Genomic DNA, 22,707 nt, shown 5'->3' on the forward strand with positions numbered 1-22,707 from the left:
AGGCAAGCTTTCAGTCTAATGCAATATAACAGTTTTTACTCTTACCTATATACAACTGTGTCTCTTTTCTTAAAACAGCCATGAGAAGGAAGTGCACTTACCACACAATACTGTCAAAAAACATCCAAGTGGCCAGAACACTGCTTAGCATTGCTTTTGGCTTTAGTGGACCTACAGTGATTTAAGTCATCAAAAAAGATAGTATGATTCCACCCTTCCCAAGGGCTACATGAGACTTCCAGGAAAGGTATGGAGATCTTCTTAAGCATCACACCAATCAGTGAGGTTACTCTCTTTTCAAGAATTTCCCTAGAGCTTTTTGCTATCCTTTTGTGCTATATGACCCACACAGTGCTTTTTGTCACAAAGTTTTATAATAGTTTCTTACATGATTTTGCTGTAAAATCTTTTTTTTTCTTAGTTCTTTCTCTGCCCTTTCAGTTGCTATATTAGAAGATGACATAAAAAAATAGATCATAGATGGCTTCCATTGTCCTTTTTCTATTTAGTACCCACACTTTATAATTCTTGTACTTTTTCCCTTTCCATAATCACCAGATTTAAAGACTATCTCAGTTCTACAATTTCTTCTGAATAGTAGCTTTAGGGTATGAGAAAGTGTGGATAAAACTTGGAGTGGCAGAGGATGTTTGATTGATGTTGGCACTTATACACTGCCTGACTGAAAAAGCACCAAATCATTAGATGCTTTAGAAATTGCAAAATATGGGTGAGCGTGACTCTGCATAGGTATCGCTGAAAATGCTGCCTTAACATCAAACTCTATGGGTGTTGCTTAACCAGCAACGGTTAAGGAATTAGGAAGTAGAAACAAACTGAAGACACAAAATTACAGAGGAAAGAGCAAACAGTAGAATACATTACTGTTGACAGTGGAGAGGATGAAACCTGCTGAGAAAAAGACAACCATGAGACCTTGGTGCTTGAGTCACAAGGAACTGAATGCTAACAAAGCTAACACATACCACTGGCACACAAAAATCTTGGCACACATTTCCCCTGACCCTGAGGTAAATCATTAGTGTAGACTGAAAAGAGGCCATTCATTTTAAATATTGCTGGTATTTTTGCAGCCTCCTAGATGTGACAGGAGATTAAGAGGAGGAAGTTGTTACTATTAGCATATCAAGCAAGAAGAGATTTGTCTCTCTGCAGAGGCCTCTGACTTCAGCCTGGCATAGTGAGACTAGTGAGGCATAAGAGGAGAGGGCAGTGATGTTTACTGCCCAGAGAGTTGGGATCCAGGGAACACTTAATACCAGATTATTAACGCAGCTTACCAGGCATTCTCCTTTTGTGAACAGTCAGAGCCAGAGGGGATGAGAAAAACCCAGTCATAAAGCATTTCGCTAGAAATGTGGCAGGATTTAGAAGGAATTTTGCCCTATTCCCTTGCTGTGGAGTGATAGGAATGCCAGGAAGACTTCTGCAGGAAAGAAATGCCCCCTGCCCGCACGCCCAGTGAAGTTCTGGAAACGAGCTATCTTACTGTGATCAAACCAAGGTCATGAAAAACTAAAAGGAAGAAAATTGTTAAGAGAGAATTTCCTCTGCAAAGTGTGTTGCAATGAAAGGTGCTGAATACAAGCCCTGGAGGCTAAGTTTTTCTATCTGTCCACCAGAGAAGAACTAAAAAAGCCCAAACACCATAAGCAGCTTTCTCCAATCCAACCTGATAGCACAGAGGATCCCAGCTTCCTAAAGCCAGACCAGGCATCTGCTGCCTTGGATTATTCAATTACTCAGCTCACATGATAGCAGAGGTTCTGTGGGGATGAGAATGACTCACATGTGGAAGTAAAGTGAAATACCTCAGGGGCTTCTCCCCTCTAGCACTGAAGTGAATGTACTTTACTACGTACTTCAATGAATGCTTCTAATTCAGGAGCTCAGTGGCTTATTTTAATGGCAAAAGCAGATTTTTAAAAAAGGGTTCTGTGTTCAATCATTAGTGGGAAAACAATTAAGAGTTTAAGGCAGGTAAGCATGGTATTCCCATCTTAAAAATAGATCCTCTGAGGAACAGAGCGATTCCACTGCTTGCTGTTACAAGTGTTACTTTCTGACAAAATTAAGAATACAACCTGGGAATGCTAACTTCCACTCTTGTGGTGGTTACTAGGTGAACACATTTACCTTGCAATGTATCCTGAAGGGCTTCAATTTGCTCCATCAGCCTCTGATTACAAGTTTTCAGGTGGTAATTCTCTAGCTCAAGCTATGAAAAAACAATAACAAAAACTGAAACATAATGCAAAACTGTGTGTGCAAGTGATCCTCTATACAGAATATGTCTTCATCTTTACCACATTCAAGTGTCTTAACAAGGAAAAAAATGATGCGTGAGTCTACCAGTCACCTTGAAATCCTTCTACTCAGCAGCTGCACTGGACAACCCACTTAAACATTTTGCTGTGCTTTCTCAAACAGCCTCTGCATATACCATTGTGCTTCTCAAATAGGTCTTCTAATTTATTTCCATGATATTGTTTATCATTTACTCCTGTTGCAGAAATAACTGTCACCAAAGAGAGAATCAAAAAAAGCATTACCCTGAAGGAGCATTTTTCCATCTCACCCTGTATATAGTAAAAGAAGGGGACCAAAGAAAAAAGCCAACAAATGTTAAGGGTGCATTTACATTTCCAACTACAGCATGAGAGATTCTTTGCAAATTTGCCTTATGCCTTTACTTTAAGTGTCTCAGCATCCATTCTTAAACACAGCAGTGGTGCACCCAGACAGGCTTCCTTCTTGATGGCAAAGTTGAAACCACATCAGTCGTGCTGTCTAGGGTAACCCATTTGCAACACAGACTCTAAGTTCTCCAATTGGCAGTGCTCCACTTTTGCATGGTACGCACATAGAATCAGCATCTGGCACAAACTTCATTGGCAGTAAAGACACAATGTGAATGTATGGCCCTGGATTCACAGCAGACCACACCAAATTAACCCCGTGCTTCCTTCTTTGCGCTGCACCAGTCAGTAATGTAAATGCATCTTAAGTTATCTCATACAGGAAAATGAAAGAGAAGCAGCCCAGCAGCCTGGTGAAATATCTAGGCAATTCAATGATACGACAAAGTCCCATCATAACATAATTAGTGACCACAAAGACTGCTTCTTCCAACTTCAAGAAATTCCCTTTCTGCAATAACTGGGAAATACATGTCTTTAACTTGGAATAAAAGACCAGATAGCCCCACTCCCAGTTGCAAACTATTACTGCATCTTCAAAACTGCATGCTGACCCACTGTCTTTGTTTTTCTAGAAGGTAGGCCCAGATAGAGGCACAAGTCCATAGGATGGATAGGACAGAAAGGTTAGAGATGAGAAAATACTGGGCAGTAGGAAAACACCATTAGTCAGAGATGGTAGATTAAGGCAGAGCAAAGGACATGTTTGTGTTACAGCTGGTTTGTCAGAAAGACAGAAAGTGCACCCAGAGAAAAAAGGGAGAGGCAGAGGAAAGCGAGGTGAAAGCCACTTGTGACTACTAAATCTTCTTCAGAGACTGCTTTTGGGCACTGGTGACTTCACGGTCATTTATACTTTGCCCAATAAAGTCAGTAGCCCTCAACCAAGAGTGATGACCCCAGCTCTACAACAGAGTATGCGTAGGGCCAAGCAGGCAGAGAGCCTCTGTGGCAGATTGACTGTCCTCAGAGTACTGTCCTACACAGAAGCCCACTGGCAGTGCAGCCACTGCACCTACGCACAAGCCTTAAAACTTTGCAGCAAGCTAGAGACTTACCTCCCTGAGCTTAAATGTTACCCATTCTTTGATCTTGGCAGCTTTCTCTTGAACAATTTTGGCTTCTTCAGTCCTCAACTGTTTCTGTGCCAAAAAACCAAACCCAACATTACAAACACAAGGAGAATACAACGAACTGTTCTCAGTAAGTTACTGCACCGGGAGTGACTGAAACACTGACGCTCCCATTCCAGATATAAGATTTAAGACTGTTAATTGGATATTATTATTTAGCTGGCCTTTGAAAAAAATCAAGCTCTAAGTTGTCTTACATGGTCTCTAGAGTTAAATTCAGAGAGTTGTTTCAAGAGTTTGTTCTGGAATAGCAAAATCCAGCTCAGGTAATGATTGCTCACCTACCAGAGTTTGAGTACAATCTGCAACTTTTTCTGTTTCAGATGGTTTTGCAATGTTGCTGTTTGCTATTGACATCTGTAGTGTTACCCCAACCTACACACACATTATTGCCCACAGTTAATAAGAATTAAGCAATGCTTATAAGTGTTTTATAAAATCTGATCATTCCAAGCAAAAGGGATTCAACTGCTGTAAGCACAAGTGTAGGGCACAGACTTTGAAGATACACAAGACAGAAACTAATACCAACAATGTATTTAACACACACACACACACAATATTTTCATTGAAAAAGTAAACTAAGGGAAAAAAAACCCAACAAAACCAAAAACCCAGCTCCAAAACTTGACCTTGAAACACTAAGACCTGCTAGGAGGTTTTCAGATGGTGTAAGTGATTGTACCTTTACATACCCATTAAAACAGGTTCTAGTCCACACAGAGGTGTTATGGCAATACTGTTTGTTTGCACAATGAACATTTTCCCCCCAAATATCTGTGCAATATTGCTACATCATTTTCGCAGCTGTGTTTTCTTAGCCATGTTTTTAACTTTTCTGGAAATTTCCTTTGAAAGATGTCAGATTAATACCATGAACATCTGAAGCCTTCTGTTTATCTCCTGTGTAGCTCCATCAGAAGCAACATCACTGAAAGCTCTCCTATCTACATAACGATTTAAACATCTGCAAGAAGAAATCAGTTCCAGGAGCAAGGGAGGGAGGGAGGAGGAATATATGCTACATTATATAGCACATTCAGCTCTGGTTTCTCCAATTAATGGGCAAAGACTTTTGGCAGCACTTAGTGGTTTCCGCTAGATTGTCTTTTTCTGATGTGAAAAAATACTGGTAACTATGATAATAAAAATGTCATTGCGTCCCCCCACTTTAAGTTTTTCAAACTGATGAATACCATATAAATACACAGTAGACTGTGCAAAATTCCCCACATTTTCACATCACTTTTAATCACTCTATGCTGTTTATCACCACAACTGCACATTTAAATGTTCCTATTCAAGTATGTTTGCTGACTTTAAAACAGGCCTTAGCAACACTATAGGTAGCAGTAACATTTGTAGTTGAGCATAATGAAATAAAAGCAATCAAATAACATGCTTTAAGAAGAGCATTTATTTAGCTTTTTTTTTCCCTTTTATATGACTGTGTGTGTTCCAAATCATTGGGTCTCAACCTCTGCTGGAGTCAGAATACTAGATGTGCCTACAGGTCTGAAATGATCTGGCACATATAGTAGACCTACCATCTCTGAATATCCGTCATATGCGAAATGGCTTTGAATTCCTATTGACCTGGACTAGTCTCAAATCAGAGTCTAAGAGGTAAAAGATTCAGAATATTACTATGCTACATGGCAAAATGCAATGCCAAGATTTTATTTAGGGTCCTAAAGTAGAATAGCAGTATGACACCATCATTGTCACCAAGTTTAGTAAGCCCCACTTCTAAGCAGAACCAATTCACTTAGGCACAGCACCCATAGCAGTTATTGTGCTTTAAGATCCAAAGGCAATTAGAGATTCTTTGTGTCCCACACTATTGTGTGGTCCAGACATGACCTCAGTGTTCTCTTAATAACACTCTGAACTCCACAGCTTTTCCCATCCCAGTGAAAACAAATAGGATGCCTTACAGGGATCCTCAGTGACCTTCTAGCATTGCCACCATCTCATCCCATTCTGAAACTAAACCAATGACTCTGTCAAAGAGTGTTTCTTCTCTGGAATTGTCAAGCTTTGGCTTTCATTTCTAGAATCTCATTTTGGCTCTTGTTGCTAGGACAGGAAGATTTCTACTACCAGTCCTTGAAATAGGTTTCAATTAGTTAAATGTAACTCAAATGGTCATTTTTTGTTTGGTTTAAAATTCTACTGAGTTATTTCTATTTAAAAGTAATTTACTTAGCAACACATAGGAATACCTCATTCCTCATGTTATAAAAACCACAGGGGAAAGCCCTTACCAGAGCCAAAAGAGAAGCCCTGCTATAGAACTAGCTCCTTCCTTCGACCAACTGAAAATGGAAGAGACTAAGAAGTATCCATATTGGGAAACAGCTGCTCTCTTACAATGAAGACATCTGATGAGAGATCACAGAATCAACTAGATTGGAAAAGACCTCTGAGACCATCGAGTCCAACCTTTGACCCAACACCACCTTGTCTACTAGACCATGGCAAAAAGTGCCACATCCAGTCTCTTCTTAAATGCCTCCAGGGACAGTGACTCCATGACCTCCCTGGGCAGCCCATTCCAATGCCCAATCACTCTCTCTAAAGAACTTCTTCCAAGATGAACTACGTTAAAGGATTGCTGAAGACTGGGAAAAGACCCTTCTCAAGAAGCAGCATAAACAGTCAGAGATGGGCTACATAATGATTTTGTAATGCAATCTATATGCTAGGAAGCCAGAGGAACACTGTGACCAGACGGTAGCATTACAATTTAGGGTCTCAGCACTAACATAAGGAAGCCCTTTAAACACACTGACCGATCTCCTATAATGAAGAGACATGGACTACTGAAGCAGAGTGGATGTTCTGTGTGAAAAGGAAGAGAGGATCTTGTACTCAGCAGGCATCATTTTAGAGCTAATCTGAATGCAACTGAGAGGCTAATGTGCAAAAAGATATAATCCATACCTTTGAACCACACATTACAGAATCTCTCTAACTCATAAAAGCTGCAGGTCTCCCTGCAGAAAATACCCCTACCTGTTTTGCTAGCTGTGTCTCCAATCTGCTGATCAGATCCTCTTTTCCTTGCACCGTGCCCATCAGGTCTTGGTATTTCCTGTACAGGGTGCTGTCTGATTCACAAATCTTCACATTCGCTAGTTTTATCTTCTCTTCCATAACTCTGACCTATAATAATAATCAGAAGGAGATTAAAAAAAACAAGCAAAACAACAAAAACCAAACCAATGTGTTTCAACAAACCAAAAGTGTTTCAGCAACTCCCGTCTTTCTGACAAGTGTTTTCTACAGACCTACTAAGGAGTTGCCATGTTAGATATTTCAGAAGATTTGCCTATCTTTGAGCTCCTGCCAGTGCCAACACTTTTTCATCTCAGCAAGAGAAACACCATTGCAATGCTCCTTCACTACAAAGTTTCAATGCACTAAAATCTAGCCGCTGTTGAAGCATTTCAGGTTTTCAGAGAATTTTTAAAATCTCTTTGCCTTCTTCAAAACCTATGTCTCTCAGTAATGTCACTTCATTTTACTGTTACTTCATTCTATTGCAAACGATTAAAAGACTTCATTTCTAAAGATGAATTGAATCCCCTTAACTTAACTCAAATGTGCTAATTGCAGAATTTGATGATGGGAAAATATCTGGTTCCAACACCAGCTTCTTCCCAAAGAAGCTAAATCTGTAAAGAAACCAACTCCAGATACCATTAATTTAGCATGAATTTAGAACCAGAAAGACAAAACGCAGGCAGCAATCTGAGCACTTCACAGAGTCTCTGCAAGAGAGTTACTCATGCTCTGCTGAGCAGCCTACACTTCATACTTGCAGAAGCTGTGTTTTGTCCTCCTGTCTGCCTCTATTAGGCAGAGAAACCTACTGCCTCTTCCTCATATTGAATCAGAAAGGTAGGCGCCCAACATCTGAGCCAGAAAACTAAGCCTGCTGAGTCGGATGTGTTTTCATTAGAGTTTAGGGTGATTACAGTAAAAAGAAATGGCCCCTCCTTTCTGTCTGATGCCCAAATGCTGACTCTGTACTAGAGGCTCAGCAAGGGGACTGCAAACATGTGATTTCCTTAATTGAGGTTGGCAGCTACAGGGAGTCCATTGAATTAATAAATCCAACCCCCCAGACTCCTGGAGAGAAAGATAACACGGGATTTTGCACTTGATGTGGAGCTCTCTCATTTGTCAGCTGCTTCTCATTCATGGTGAATGTACTCATTAGTGAAAGGGAATGGTCCTGCTCTTATGTTGTCACTTCTTTAGGCTGTCAGGCAGCAATGAAGTATTTCTCTAGGAACACTTATCTCTGGATGTGGATAAGGCTGCTGTAAAGGCAAACATTGAGGGTTGCTAGTCTTTAGGACCTGCCAACATACGGCTACAGAACTGCTGGTGGCAGGTGAGTGAAGGCAACCCTCATTTCTGCAGGTGGCAGGTGAGTGAAGGCAACCCTCATTTCTGCTACACCTTCCCAGACAAGTTCTCCCTTTCTTGCCCATTCTTGGACCTGGATTTGACTTGCTCTCCATCTTCTCCCTTGCTGTCATTGCATTTTACCATATCATGGACACTGTACTCCTATCATTGAGGTGTCTGCTAGTATGAAACCTTCTTCACTGGCCTGTGGTAATAATTGTATTTCCTGCTAGTGCTGTCACAGCTGTCATTTTTGCCTGTATTGTGTTACCTTTGCCTATCTTGGTTGGGTGTGAACTTACTGATACCACTCTCAAGAATAATTCTTGTTCTTGGTTGGCAGTTGCTGCTCTAGCATAGAAGCCAACAGTGTGGTGTCTAGACATAGCATCTTTCTTATAATTAAAATGGTCAGTAAAAAAATCTTGATGTCAATATCAAACTGGCATGAAAAAGTATGTTCTACAGACAGAATACCTTTCCCAGAACTTCAAGTTCTTGATTCCTAGGCAATATGTTTCCCAGTGCTTATAACACTGCCTATTCAGTCCTTCACTACTGAAGTCATCTTTGACAGCCATTCTCAACCATCCTGTGCAGCTTTTAGTTCTGTGCTTTAATCTCTGACTCAACGCTCAGTCCTGCAGCCTTGTCCAGCTGGAGGGAGCTGCTTCACTTCAAACCTTCTCTTCATCAGCGTTCTGCAGTGATGCAAGGGCCCAGACCACTTAGCCCTTCTTGGCTCTTTTGTTTCCATAATGCTCCTTACAGTAAATCAGTCTGCTTCCCAAAGGTTCTTTGTTCTTTATAGCCTGTTCACAAGATGAAGTCTCGCTGTCTCTCCCCTTCTCCATTATTCAAGAAGCATAGAAGGACTAGCTTATGCCTAATTATTATGCCTAATTTTGTAGATGGTTCCAGTAACAGGCAATGAATCCAACTCACTGTTTTTCTGCATGGGCTCCTAAGCCAGAGCAGTAATTAACTATACAGAATGTCCAAAACAAGTGATAAGGGTGTGTCTGCAAAACCTACTTCTTTCATAGAACCTTCTCTACTTGTAGACAAGTCCTTACCAGTACTCTTAAGTACTTGTTTTCTGAGGACCTGCCAGGTAGCTCTATCTTTGTGCTTTAATCCTGAGATACAACATTTCCTTCCTTTTCTATAACCAAGCATCCCTATGACAGACTAGAGGGTAAAGGCTATGATGCTGAGAGGCAGATCTAAGGTGCTACTTTTCACTTAGGGTTCAACATATTCAGGCACCTGGTCACAGCTAAGGCTCAAATACTGGCAAGTAGACCAGAAAATCCATTCACTACTGTAAATCAATGTTTCCCTAGCAGGGCATAGCACGGCAGAGTGCTGTCTGTATGCCAGGCCAGAAGGAACTTAGAGGAAGTTACTGGTGGATTTGTACCAAAGCAACCATAAAAAAAATCTCTTACCTGTTTCTCTGCCTCTTCAGCTCTTTGCTCTGCTTCTATCACTCTCTGCTCCAATTCCTGCATCTTCAGAGCCAGAAAAGAAGATGGAAGAGGAGGAGAAAAAAAAAAAATTAACATCACCTGAAAATTCACCTGTCTTACTCAGGAATCTCCCATTTCTTGTGCAAGTCTACAGATTTTCTTTGGCATCTTTTGAGTTAACTGGACAGCTCTGACCAGGGAAAAAAAAAAAAAGCCTTTGATCTTTCCCAGTCTTCTACTCTACTTTGAATTTACCGGAACTGTTGTCTCATTAGTGAACTTCATCATTCATTACATGGGTCAAAGGAATAGTCCCAAAGTCTTGACCTCATCTCTAGAATTTACACACCATGGGCTGTCCCTGCAAGAAGCCTGTCTACAGTGCACCATTATTCCCTGATTTTATTTTAGCTAGGATTCATTCACAATGGTAAATAAAAATTAATACATCTTGTAAAGCTCACGGCAGGTTCTCTATGATGCCACATTATGACATATGAATATTTTGCATTGCCTTCAAAAGCATCATAGGCTCATAACTCATAAGATTAACAATGATCTTAACTTTCCTATGCTTCTTTGCACTTTAAACAGCTTTGCAAACTGACAATTCGGTGATTTGACATCTGAGCATTGGTGCTATTGAAGTCAAAAGACATTGAATAGAATTTCATCCTAAATGTACATAAACCACTTCACTCTCATGAAATGTAGATACCCCCCATACCTGGTGTTCCTCTAATAATTTGCCGCTAGAGCCCATTTTTTGAGGTGTTCTTTTTTTTTTTTGAAGCAACCTACTATCTAATTCGGTGCTTTCAAGATCATCTTTCATGATCTTCCCTGCTTTGATGGGTCTCAGATATAAACCCAGTATTATGAAATCAGTGACACTAAGTACCATCCACTAAGTTGCAAAATTTGAAGAATGCTTCATGGAGTTTCCAGCACCTACTTGTGTTTTACTACAGAAAGAATGACACAGAAACACCTTCAGAAGATTAAAAGAATCAAGCTTCAAGAAGAAAACTAACTATAAAGGGAACTGAGCTCTTTTCCTCTCCAATGTTTTACAGTTCTTGATAATGCACTGGAGTCAAGTATTCAGGTTGGTCACTAAAAGGACCAAACCAGTACTTCTGAAAATGAGACTTGTTCCTCTTGGGTTGATCACCCAGAATGGATGTGGCAGCATTCCTGCCTTTCCATTTCCCTTTTTCAGACAGCAACAATTGAAGAAGACAATTCTTCTTTCCATTTGCACCCATTGATCATAAGAGCAGATTGACACCTATCAACAAACATACCAGAAAGGTACATATATGCAGACATCTCAGTAGTCATGTAACTAAAAGCGCAATGACAAATTCAAACCATGAAGATCAGAAAGTGACACATTTAGCACGATACCTCTCAGGTTTACTTTTTCAGTAAAGCAATTAAGGATATCACAGTCTATGTAGTTTAATATCCAAATTATGGATGCTTGCTTGGCAGAGGATCAGAGAGATGCCACAGAACATTGCACAGACAACGCCACTCTAACCAAAGACTATTAGAGTCTTGGAGGAGACTGAGCTCAAGGCAATCTAACACTGAGAGCAGTGGTCTGTGCTACAACACAAGTATGTGTCCCTTAGGAACAGTGATGTACCCATGCATTTATCTGTTAGTCTCTGGATAGTCATCACCACAGATAGGTAGCGGCAAAATATATTGGCAAAAGACAGATGCCAACATAACTATTATGGAGACATAATACACTTTGTGAAACAAAGGCTGTTTAAGACAGTAGCTTCAGAATCAATGATCTCCGTTAGTTTTCTGATTAATTGACAGGGTCTACATTCACAGCACAGACAGAACTCTGAGCCTTTTTCCAAAGGTGGGCAATCTTCATGAAAGACTCAGGTTATTTTAAGACAACACTGTTCTGACTGAAAAACTCATTGTTGTCCCAGCCTCATGACAGTTTGCTTTGCATTGCTAGCAGTTCTAGATCCTGATCAGGATAGAGAATGTATGTTGGGACCATCCCTGATCACTAAAAAGTTCTTTTGCAACCAGGATGAGTTGGCTACATTCCAGTCAAATCAATTACTTTTGTCACCCTAATTCCCTCTGTAGCCTTAAATGAACTTGTACTTTTCTTAACTTCCTTGTTGGGTCTTCCTACTACTACGAACTGTGTTTCTCATGTACACAAAACTATTATTTTGCTCATCCCCAGTGTCAGCGGTCTCACTGGAGCACATTCAGATTTAATACAACCACGCTTGTAAGGCTCTTTCAAATCCCTCAATGAATTAATAATAATGCTTGGTACTTACATGGGTCCTTTCATTCAAAATGCTTTATCATTTGACAAATGCTACTAAGCAACATGACCCAGGTCATATAAAAAACTTAGCGACCAAGCCCAATTCATTAAACTCTTCTCCAAAACGTCAGCCCAGACAGTTTGTATGGGAGAAACAGGACTAGTTGAATAGCCATGCTTGCATGACACAAAAGAGCCTTTTTCCAAATGTTCATTGCTTACTGAAGTAAGATAGAAGCAGGTTAAATGTTACCCAGATGGCCCTTCTAAAAGCTGCAAAAGATCCTCCGATCAACCATTCACAGAGGCTTTCCCTCTCCTGATGGCTCAGAAGAGGCTACATAAAACTGAGTGAAAAAAATTCCTGCATGTCTCAGCTTCCTTTTCCTCCTGTTGTTCTGTTCCAGTGCTCACTCCTAACCAGGCCAACTTGCTGCCAAGGAAACGATCTACTATGCCGCTCACCAACAGAGGAGTATCCCTTTTCAGTGTGTGTGTACAAGACAGAGTGAAAACAACTGCCAGTTTCCAAAGAGAATAGATCCCTGCTCATGTCCACAACAAGGTAGGATCCAGGGGCCTTGTGCCCTATGGGGGTCCAGCAGGATGGCAGGGCTCTGTCTGGGAGACCAGGGGCTGGGGTCTTTCTGCCGTACTGACCAACAGCCAGGCTCTGCCCAGCTTGGGTAGCTCTGTTCAATAGCTGAGACCAGGCTATCAATGTGGAAGTTCACACCATGTGAACTAGGGCACTGGCAGTTAAACCACTGGGTTTTAAATTCCTCATGTTCTGAACTGCGATCTAGATTATTCAATCTAAGCGGATTTTAAAAATCTCAAGTACTTAAACTGTTGGAGCACATTGTACTACCAATGCCAGGCATGAGTGGTTGGGGTTTTTTGTGAGTTAAAATAGTAAAACTTGTCTTTAAGTAATAAAATTAGTTATAAAGAATAATTTAAAATGTGGGGGATCAGGTCTCCAAGCCTTTCAATCAGTCACTTCAAAACCCTTGAGACAACCTGGCTGGTGAGCAAGTATCACACCACTGTTAACACTGTTCTTCACTTTCACCATCTAAATCACTTTTTTAAAAAATAATTTTCCTGTTGCTACAAACCATATTGGGAGGATCTCGGGACAATGTTCACCACAGGTTGGCAACACAGATTCAAACTGTGCCCACTACATACTTTTCCAAAATCACCCCCCCCCACTACCTCAAAAAACCTTTTTTGAAATGCAGTACTCTCAAATAAGTCTGAATCTCTTGATTCTCTCAGATAGAACAGTGAGAAAAAAAAGATTAAAAATCACAGTTACTATAAAAATCTATGATAAAAATCCCTGAAGCTGGCATCACTATCATAAACCATGTATCTCTTTCAGTTATGCATCACTGGCCACCTGAGCGGGAGAAGGATGCAGCACAGATACAAGCTGTTGCTGTGACTGCTGGAGAGCCCTGTGGTGACTGAGAAGGGAAGGAGGATCTCTGAGCAAGTTGTTACAGACCACTTGGGAACCTGAGGCAGAGGACAATTCCCAACAACAGTGTTCAGCATGAGCACTGTGTGCGGAGCAACTGCTCTGGTGCCTTGAGTCCACCTGCAGCAGGAGGGCCTGCTGGAGCTGCCCCATAGTCCCCGAGGCTCTCCCCTTCCCACATGACATTCAGAGAATTGCAAGCCTGCTAGCTCTTTGAACCTTCAAGTAAGCCTACAACAGTTCTGTACAGGTAGTTACAGAATAACCTGATCACTGAACCAAGCTACTCCTGGGGAACATCGCTTTGACTGAGAGGCTGGATTTATGGCAGTCAGGTCCCTTCCTTGAGGAGCCCCCTGAAGAAGATGAAAATTTCATTCCCTGCCATGGAGCCCCTCCCTAAAGAAATAGTCAAAAGATATCTAGCAAGTTTGTTCTCCAGAAAGAAAGTCTTCTACGTAGGTTTGTTTTCTGTGTGGGTAGTCAGAAAGTTTCTCAAAACAGATATTAAGAAAGCACAAGGACACAGATTCCATAACACAGCAAATGAATACTGATTCTCTTTACCAGACCTGGGCCACATCTATAAATTATTTTTTTAATGTGCCTTTATCTAAATGGACATTACAACTACTTTCAATGTTTTTCAAGGTAAGTAATCACCAAGGTCCACCTCAGAAGCTACCTTGAAGAGATGAAAAGGGTAATTATAATTGCATAATTTATTAAAATATGATGGGTAGAATGAATGTCTCATGCACTATATGGCATTACTAAAAATGTAATTACAGTGAAAGCAAGGATGAAAATTACTCCACTCTGAAGTAGCCAACATTTTGATGTTTTTACATCCAAAATCAACAAACAAGAATATACACACAGAAGTTACCTAATACAAAATAGGGCAAAAGTGAGTTTAGAATGCATCTGTCATCATGTACAGTAAACTGCAGCTAGTTGTACAGATTTTAATATCATTAGTAAACTGTGACTGAAAGAATCTGTTCTCACTTTCCAACAGTAAATATTTGAGCAATATCTGAGCAATCTTGGACTGGACTATGATAATGTAAGCCACATTTGGAAAAAAAAGAAGGAACCCCACAGCAACCTACAAACTTGGATTTTATACAATTTAGTGAAAAAGCTTTAATTCAAATTGAAAAACAACTCAATCTAAGGTAAAGAAAAAAACACAAAAAATTCACACCATGATGAAAACAAACAAAAGAGAAAACTCCAACAAACCCCTCAAATATTGCCAGTCCTCTCCCCTAGGATGTAAACAAATTCACTGAGTACACTTGAAAGAGATTAGTGGGAGATGCCTCTAAAATCACAGATGCTATGCAAGTTTCTAACATTCAGATCTCAAAATATCTGGCCCTGCTCCTCAGCATCCCCAGAATGTTTTGACTGGATATAAAATGTTATTCTAACACTATGGCAACACATGTACCCTTGTCTAGTTTTTTAACATTATAGCATAATTTGCACTCCTATAAGCTTTTCTGTTGCCAGCCAAGTCCCAGTACTGATGTTCTAACCCACAGCATCCATCTTTGTTCTGCAGCTGCCTCAGTCACTTTAGATATCCAGAATCTTGCTGACATACTGTTTTCCACCAGAGTCCAAATACTTGGTGATTTTGCAGTAAACAAGGTCAAATCCTTATTTTCACTAATGCCACCTTCACCACTCAGACAGGCACATCTCTGCATCTTGAGTAAAATAAGCAGAGTGCAAAAACATACTGTAATCAAGAAAGAAATCGTTACTGCAAGTAACAGTTCTGTTGGATAGCTCGGCACTTACAGACTTTTTGCTTTCATGTCATAACTTATTACAAAGTAGAAGTCATCACCACTGCCTCACCTTCTCAGCTAGCAGCTCTCGGATCTTGCTTGCCTGCAAGCGGAATTTGAAGAGCTGGGACTCCAACGCAAGGCATCGCTTTTGCCAGTCCATACAGCTGCCATTTTCCAGTGTGAGTTCTGCCATTGTGAAGTTGATCATCCATTTAGGATGTCATCTGAGGTGCTCCAAAAAAACCTACAAAGGAAAAAAAAAAAAAGTATTTTAGAAGGACAAACTTATCACCCCCTGTGTCTAATCTTCCTTGGTCCATCTTACTGAACTGGTAACAAAGGTAATTTCTTCCCCAAGCAGAAGATGAAGTGGTACTATCCCGAGTTATTGATATTGCCCTCTGCCAGAGGTTACTCTTAATGGATAAACTTTTACCTGTAGAGTGAGTAAATAATTTACTAATGCATCGTACTGTATATTCCAGAAACAGCCTTACCACTACCCTTACAGTCTTGCTCAGCTTCTACCCAGAGATTAGTAGCTTTACTTCTGGCTTCTTTGTACCAGTATGGTTATAAACTCTCAAGTCATTAAAACTTCCTAAATATAACTCACGTATCACACACACAACACACATATTTTCAGTTAGGGGCACCAGTGCCTTATCTCATGCAGACTGTGTTAAGATGATGTGATGTATTATGCAACACTGTTCCCAATCCCTAACTACTTGATACAGTCAGTCCATAGTAAGAGTGGAAGTGCCCCAGTATCTATACAATTGCTCCGTTAAAACATAAAGAGAACTCATCCAGGAATAAGTTAAAGCTTAAGACAAAACATGCTGCTCTACTGAAGTCCTTGTAGACATCAAGCGATATATACAAATCCAGAAAGTGGAGAAAGCTGTAGTTTGTGAAGTTGTTTTATTTTCCTACTCAGTAACTGTTTAGACATCTCAGATACTTTGTGCTCATTGTAAAAGACGCATAGTCAGTCATGACTAGGCTTCGCGAACAAAGATTTAGGAAGGCTCTATCCACATTTGTTACAAGCACGATGGTGGCTGATGAGGCCAATACAAGATGGACATATCCGATTGCAAAAGGCACAGCAGAAAGACCCCTTAGGTGGTATATTCTGCAGGACACGATTCTTTCTGCGTTGTCTTTTCTCCTCAAGGGTGATCCTGTGTGCTTTCTCAAAGGAAACAGCAGCGTTATAGATGGTGTGTCTCCAGACCTCCCAATTTGAGGCCAGAGTAGACCAGTTATGTTGATCAATATGGCCAAGGCTGAGATGTTGTTTCAGGAAGTCCTTGTATCTTCTCTTCGGGGCTCCTCTCTTGCGGCAACCAGTGGCAAGTTCACCATAAAGCAAGATCTTAGGGAGGCAGTGGTCCTTCATCCTTGAGACATGCCCTGCCCAGCACAGTTGTGTTCTCAGCAACATGGCCTCAATGCTTGTGACTGCTGCTTGTTCTAGAACAGATGTATTGGTCACATAATCTGACCAGTAGATGTTTAGGATTGTGCAGAGACAGCGTTGATGGAAGCATTTTAGGAGACACAGGTGGCGGCGGTAGATGACCCATGATTCGGAACCATATAAGAGGGTAGACAGCACAATGGCTCTGTAAACACTGATCTTGGTACTTTTCTTCAAGTGTTTATTACGCCAAACTCTTTTATGGAGTTTTCCAAAAGCACAATATGTCTTTGCTAACCTGTTGTCTATCTCTCCATCAGTCTTAACCGTCTGAGGAGATGAGGTTACCTAAGTAATTAAACTGCTGGACTGGTTTGAGCTCTGATTGGCCAATGGTGATATGGGGATGATGGAAGACTTCCTGAGGTGCAGGTTGATAGAGAACTTCTGTCTTCTTTAAGCTGACTTCCAGCCCAAAGAGTTCAGCAGCATCTGCAAAGCAGGATGTTAAACGCTGCAGAGCTACTTCTGTGTGAGCGACAAGGGCGGCATCATCAGCATAGAGCAGTTCCTGGACAAGATGATTTAAGGTCTTGGTGTGGGCCTTCAGTTGCCTTAGGTTGGATAGGCTTCCATCAGTACGGTATCAAATGTAGATACCGCCCTGATCATCGAGGACTGCCGTGGCCCTTTGGAGCATCATGCTGAAAAAGACTGTGAATAGGGTTGGTGCAAGAACGCAGCCTTGTTTCACACCATTCTTTATTAGAAAGGGCTCAGAAAGTGCATTGCCATATCTGACTTGGCCATGCTGATCCTCATGGAGTGAGATGATAATTTTAAGGAACTTGGGGGGACATCCTAACCGTTCCCAAATCTGCCATAGACCTTTTCTGCTCACAGTATTGAAAGCCTTGGTGAGATCAACAAAGGTTACATAGAGACCTTTGTTCTGTTCCCTACACTTCTCTTGCAGTTGTCTGAGAACAAATACCATGTCTGTGATACTCCTGTTGGCTCTGAAACCACACTGACTTTCAGGTAGAATTCCTTCTGCTATAGCAGGTATTAGTCTGTTCAAGAGTATTCTTGCCAGGATTTTGCCAGCAATGGAGAGCAGAGTAATACCACGGTAATTTGAGCAGTCTGATTTAGTACCTTTCTTCTTATACAAAGTGATGATGACTGCATCACGAAGGTCTGATGGTAGTTCACCTAGTTCCCAATAGCGTACCACAAACTCGTGAAATTTGGCATGGAGTGCAAGGCCCCCATGTTTCCAGACTTCGGGTGGAATAATAAGGCATTTGTGAACAAAAAGGTTTTTAAGATCAACTCAGTGTGTGTAGTCCAGCGGCCATTCTACAATAATGAATGTTTACATAGCCAGAACAGCTATTAGCTCAACTTCATCAAAACAATTAAATCCTTACTTGTTAAAGGAGCTTCTCACCTGCTAATAGACAAACTTGCAAGTCCCAGGCTGTGACAGACCAAGGAACAGACCAAGACTTGAGAGAGAGCAATGAAGTCACTCAGCCTCATTGCCTTTACATCTGCCTTTGCAGAGTGGAAAAGTTTAAGATGTCCCTCTAGTTGTACCCACTTGTCATTTGCTCCTAAGACTTGAGATTCAAGTTACCCTGAGAATATAATAGTGTGAGTATACATAACACAGTAAACCACTCTATTCAGCTAAATCTCTGATGTTCCGAGTTAAGGAAGACACATTTTATACACTTTAGCTACAAACATTACCTGCAAGTTATTTTACGGATAGGCTGCTTTGTTCAGTAATACAAAGTTTCCAGACAGCAAGTTGCCTACCTTTCCAGTGAATTATGGAACACTATTCCAGGTCAGAAGGCAGGTTTAAGTAAAACAAGGCAAAGGCACTGCATCACTGAAAACATTCTGCAATAGGAAAGAAAACTACTATTCTACAAGCAGCACACTTCCAGTTTTACAGAAACAAAGGCCATCCTTTTCCACAGTCCATCCAGCACATTGATCTAATCTCTAGCCCTAGCTCCTTGCCATGCATTTAACCAGGTTACCTTTGGTACACATCACAACATTGTATGGTTTCCCTCTAAGGTACTGCTATCAGTCTTTCCCAAGCCAAAAGAGGGCACTAAGTCATGGAAGGATGCTACACCACCATAAGTTTGTTTACAGCTAACTCTGTTTTGTACATAATAATTCAGCTCTCAAACGAAATTTTGTTCTCTTTCATACAAGTATAAAGAGATTTTAGTCTTTATTCATAAAGCTTAAGTTCAAAAAGGACATACAAATGAATGGGATGAACTCTAATGGCACAAAGCAAAATGAAACTGATGTACCACACAGCTTATGCCAGAGCAAAAGTAATTTTCCCATTTAGTCCATAACTTTTGGTTGAACTAAAATACCCTATTCTGAATAGGAAGTCTAAGACTGGGATAGATATCCTGAATCATGACACCTTGTTCCTTATCACTATGGACAACTGCATCATATAATCCCTTTCATAAATGAACACTCTCTTCCCTAGAACTATGCATGCAGTTTTGCTCCCACTGCTCCTGTTGTTCTAGAACATCACCCATCTAACGAGCTGCCTTCCAGTTACCAGCATAAATATAATCATAATCAGCCTGTATCTGTTCATTCTTGTAGATTAGCGCCCTTCAGCTTAGTTAGCTTTTTTCCCCTTCCTCATATTTACCTCTTGATGTGTTTGTAGATATCAAAAGCTCCCCCTTAGAGACCTGATTTGCAAGGCTAGAGATAAGGGGCTCCTCTAGTCTCCTAAGAAAAGCTCACCACTCTTGCTCTGCACCTGTTCCAGCTTCAGACCACATCATATAAAAGGGCCAGGTTTTATCTTTCTCCCTCCCCTTCACAGCCATGGGCGACCACAACTGCATCTGAAAGGCAGCATGCACCCATACCAAAGCCTTGTGTAAAGGCATTTAGCACTTTCCACCATATTATACTGGTGGTCAACATTCACAGACAAATTGACACAACTGGAGCAGAAGAATCTCAGTTGGCTTTTCCTTTGCAAATGCCAGACTTTGGAGTGCAGGAAGGTAATTACAATGGCACTAGAACAGATTAATAAAGCTCATGTCTGAGTCAGATCTCCAAAAGATCAATATTCTCTGTACTACTGGCCATTGTGGTATCACACAACAGGACAAGAGACAATGAGCAGAAACTGATGCACAGGAAGTTCCATCTAGACATGAGGAAAAACTTCTTTACTGTGTGGAGTTTCCCCTACTGGAGATATTGAAGAACCATGTGGATGCAATCCTGTGTAATGTGCTATAGAATCACCTTGCTTGAGCAGGGAGATCAGACCAGATGACCCACTGTGGTCCCTTCCAACCTTATCAACTCTGATTGCAAAATTCAACAGGCCCATGGTTACCCTGTGATTGATTAGTATAACCATATCTTTTCCTCCTCTGCTGATTTTAAAGAGTACTCTTCCAGGTTTTATGCCCACTTTATTACTACTTCTAACGCACAATTTTACTTTGAGTCATTAGATTTATCCCCTCTGTCAGTCAACTCTTCCAGTAAAATACCTACCATCTAATAGACCCTTCTTCACCACTGTGTTGTCACATTCTCTTTTGTCATTTGTCTATCTTACCATTCTTCTATTAATCCCCCATCTCCTCCACTTAAGCTAATAACTTCCCCATGTGTCATCATACCAAATTATTTCTGAAGGCTAGAGACTAGAATTACAGCTTTTCCCCTCTAGCAAAAACCTTATGCTTTTTCAGAGAAAGATTTTGTATCACGTCTGATACTTACCCCTAAATTATAACTTATTTACAAAATTTATTCTGAAATTTCTTTTACTGTTAAAATATATTGTTCCTTCTCCCCCATTCTCCTCAATGTAAGCAGTTTGTCTCACTCTCTGAATTACAGTATCAACTTTATTTTGATAGACTGACTTTAAATTCTTTCTATTGGATCTGCCATTTCACGTGCCTTTTTTCATAATTCTTAACAGTCTTTATTCACTTCATTCTTTGATTCCCCTGCCTCTCCCAGATATTGGTCCTTTTCACATCAGATAAAGAATTTATATGGTTATCTAAACCATATTTATATATTTATGGTTATAGATTTATATAAAACTGGTTCTTTTTTCCCCTAGGCATATGAATAAGTTGGGAGTCAGATATTTTCAGATGCAGAACTCTTACTTTAGGAACTTGGAAAATAGGAAGCAGCCACTTTGTTCAAACAAGCCGAGATTTTCAAAACTTAATTCTTAAATGCATACAGCTGCTTCTTAAAGAGCAACTTGATTTTCAGTTCTAAGCATCAAACATATTAAACTGTCAGTGAAGATAATGGGAGCTACGAAGTCCTTAGAACTCAGTGGGGGGAAAACTACTGCGCCAACTGCTAAATGCAGTCAAAACTATAAGTCTCATGCATATATCTGTCTGTTTCGACCAACATCAGAGACAGTTCTGACACTAAATGTAATATACAAAATAAATATTTACTTGGAGTGCCCATATCCAGTTGTAATTCTGATTAAGCTAAAATTTATACCAAGATGTCATATGGTTGTTTTTTGGGTTTTTGAGGTTTTTCTGAGCTTTGGGGTTTTTGTTTGTTTGTTTTTAGACCAGGATCAAGTGTTTTCCCAGATGTAGGTGGATCCAGACTAGAATTCACAACACTTCAGAGACTTTGTATATTTCCATCTAAAATGCCCTTTAAGAATAAAAACAATTAATCAACATGAAGACTTTCAGTTGCAGATATAAATGCAAGTAAAGTGTTTGCACTTTGTTCATTCAGTGCAAACAAAGAAGACAAGTGAAACACTATTTCCATATTTCAAATACAAACGTCTCCTCAGCTCAGCAATCAGTTTATCCAGGCTGTCATAGGGGATTCAGTCAGCACAGGAGGACTGCAGTTCTGAGCACCTGCCAGTAATATGCACCAGACCCTGCCTGAACACCAGACCTGAATACTGGTCTAACTTTTAGCTACCATCTTACTATAAAAAAATCAGTAGAAATGTGATAAATGTAACACATGAAGGGAGAGAGGTTTCCTCCCGTGTCACTGCATCAACACCAAAGGGGTCAGCAGTACGGGCAAAACTCAGTGGAGAAATCCCGTACTATTAATCAACTCCCTGTCCGCGGCCACCTCATTTTCCACTTCATAACCAGTTTCACCCCCCAGCTTTTTAGCCCTGAGGCCATTGGAATTGTTCAGCCACACAGTCATTTCCCGTTCAGGAGTGAGGCCTGGGATGTGCAGAGCATGGAGGGGAAAAAAAAAAACCAAACACAAAAAGCAGTGAGAAGGGCAAGGCTTGTCGCGAGCCGGGGGGTGGAGAGCGGGGAATAAATTCCCCTCTACATCAGTGCAGGTGGCTTGGCTACTAAGAGTGCCAGGAGGCAGGAACAGGGGCTCCCGGTTGTGCCATTTTACCTGCAGAGGTCTTGCCCTGTACACCGAGGCTTACCGGAAAGGCAGAAGAAACAGCAGGACTTAGACACATTTACACTTGGGCTGCCTTTTCCCCCTCGTGTGGCCATTCCTCCCCCCATCTCTTCCACGCCTCTTCAGGGCCAAAGTCCCAGAACCGAAGGCAAACCTCGGTTAACAGAGATGACACAACATCACCTCCAGAACGCTCCCGCCAGTCCCCTTACCATCACCTTCGAAGAAAGACAAGAAGGGGAAGAAAGGCTGTGACAGCCAGCCCCGCACAGACCGGCTCTCTAGAGCACTCGGCCGCCCTCTCCCCGCCCGGGGCGCCCCCCGCCCGCTCTCACCTTGGCCGGCGCGGTGTCCGTGCGGGCGGGGCAGGGCGCTGGCGGGCGCAGCCGGCGGCCTCCCGGGGCTCCCGGCCCGCGGGGCGGCGGGG

General features: G+C 41.2%; 1 protein-coding gene across 7 annotated transcripts in view; it reads right to left on the bottom strand.

The window, feature by feature from the left end:
* PLEKHH1 (pleckstrin homology, MyTH4 and FERM domain containing H1) overlaps nt 1-22,707 on the bottom strand; it is a 57,736-nt gene that overhangs the window by 31,641 nt on the left and 3,388 nt on the right. The window contains exons 1-9 of one of the 7 annotated variants that reach the window (XM_027642260.1): nt 22,616-22,645; nt 22,303-22,498; nt 21,320-21,533; nt 18,620-18,707; nt 15,432-15,606; nt 9,727-9,789; nt 6,872-7,021; nt 3,779-3,862; nt 2,158-2,239 (exon numbers count right to left, since the gene is read on the bottom strand). In XM_027642260.1, the coding sequence (XP_027498061.1) occupies nt 2,158-2,239; nt 3,779-3,862; nt 6,872-7,021; nt 9,727-9,789; nt 15,432-15,572 (520 nt within the window). In that variant the 5' untranslated portion in view covers nt 15,573-15,606; nt 18,620-18,707; nt 21,320-21,533; nt 22,303-22,498; nt 22,616-22,645. Of the gene's footprint in view, nt 1-2,157; nt 2,240-3,778; nt 3,863-6,871; nt 7,022-9,726; nt 9,790-15,431; nt 15,607-15,688; nt 15,880-18,619; nt 18,708-21,319; nt 21,534-22,301; nt 22,499-22,615; nt 22,653-22,707 lie in introns of those variants that run through there. The other 6 variants (XR_003527496.1, XM_027642259.1, XM_027642261.1 and 3 more) reach the window with 6 other exon arrangements.

The sequence above is a fragment of the Corapipo altera genome, unplaced genomic scaffold, assembly GCF_003945725.1.
Source record: "Corapipo altera isolate COAL_440 unplaced genomic scaffold, ASM394572v1 23b, whole genome shotgun sequence".
Lineage (NCBI taxonomy): Eukaryota > Metazoa > Chordata > Aves > Passeriformes > Pipridae > Corapipo > Corapipo altera.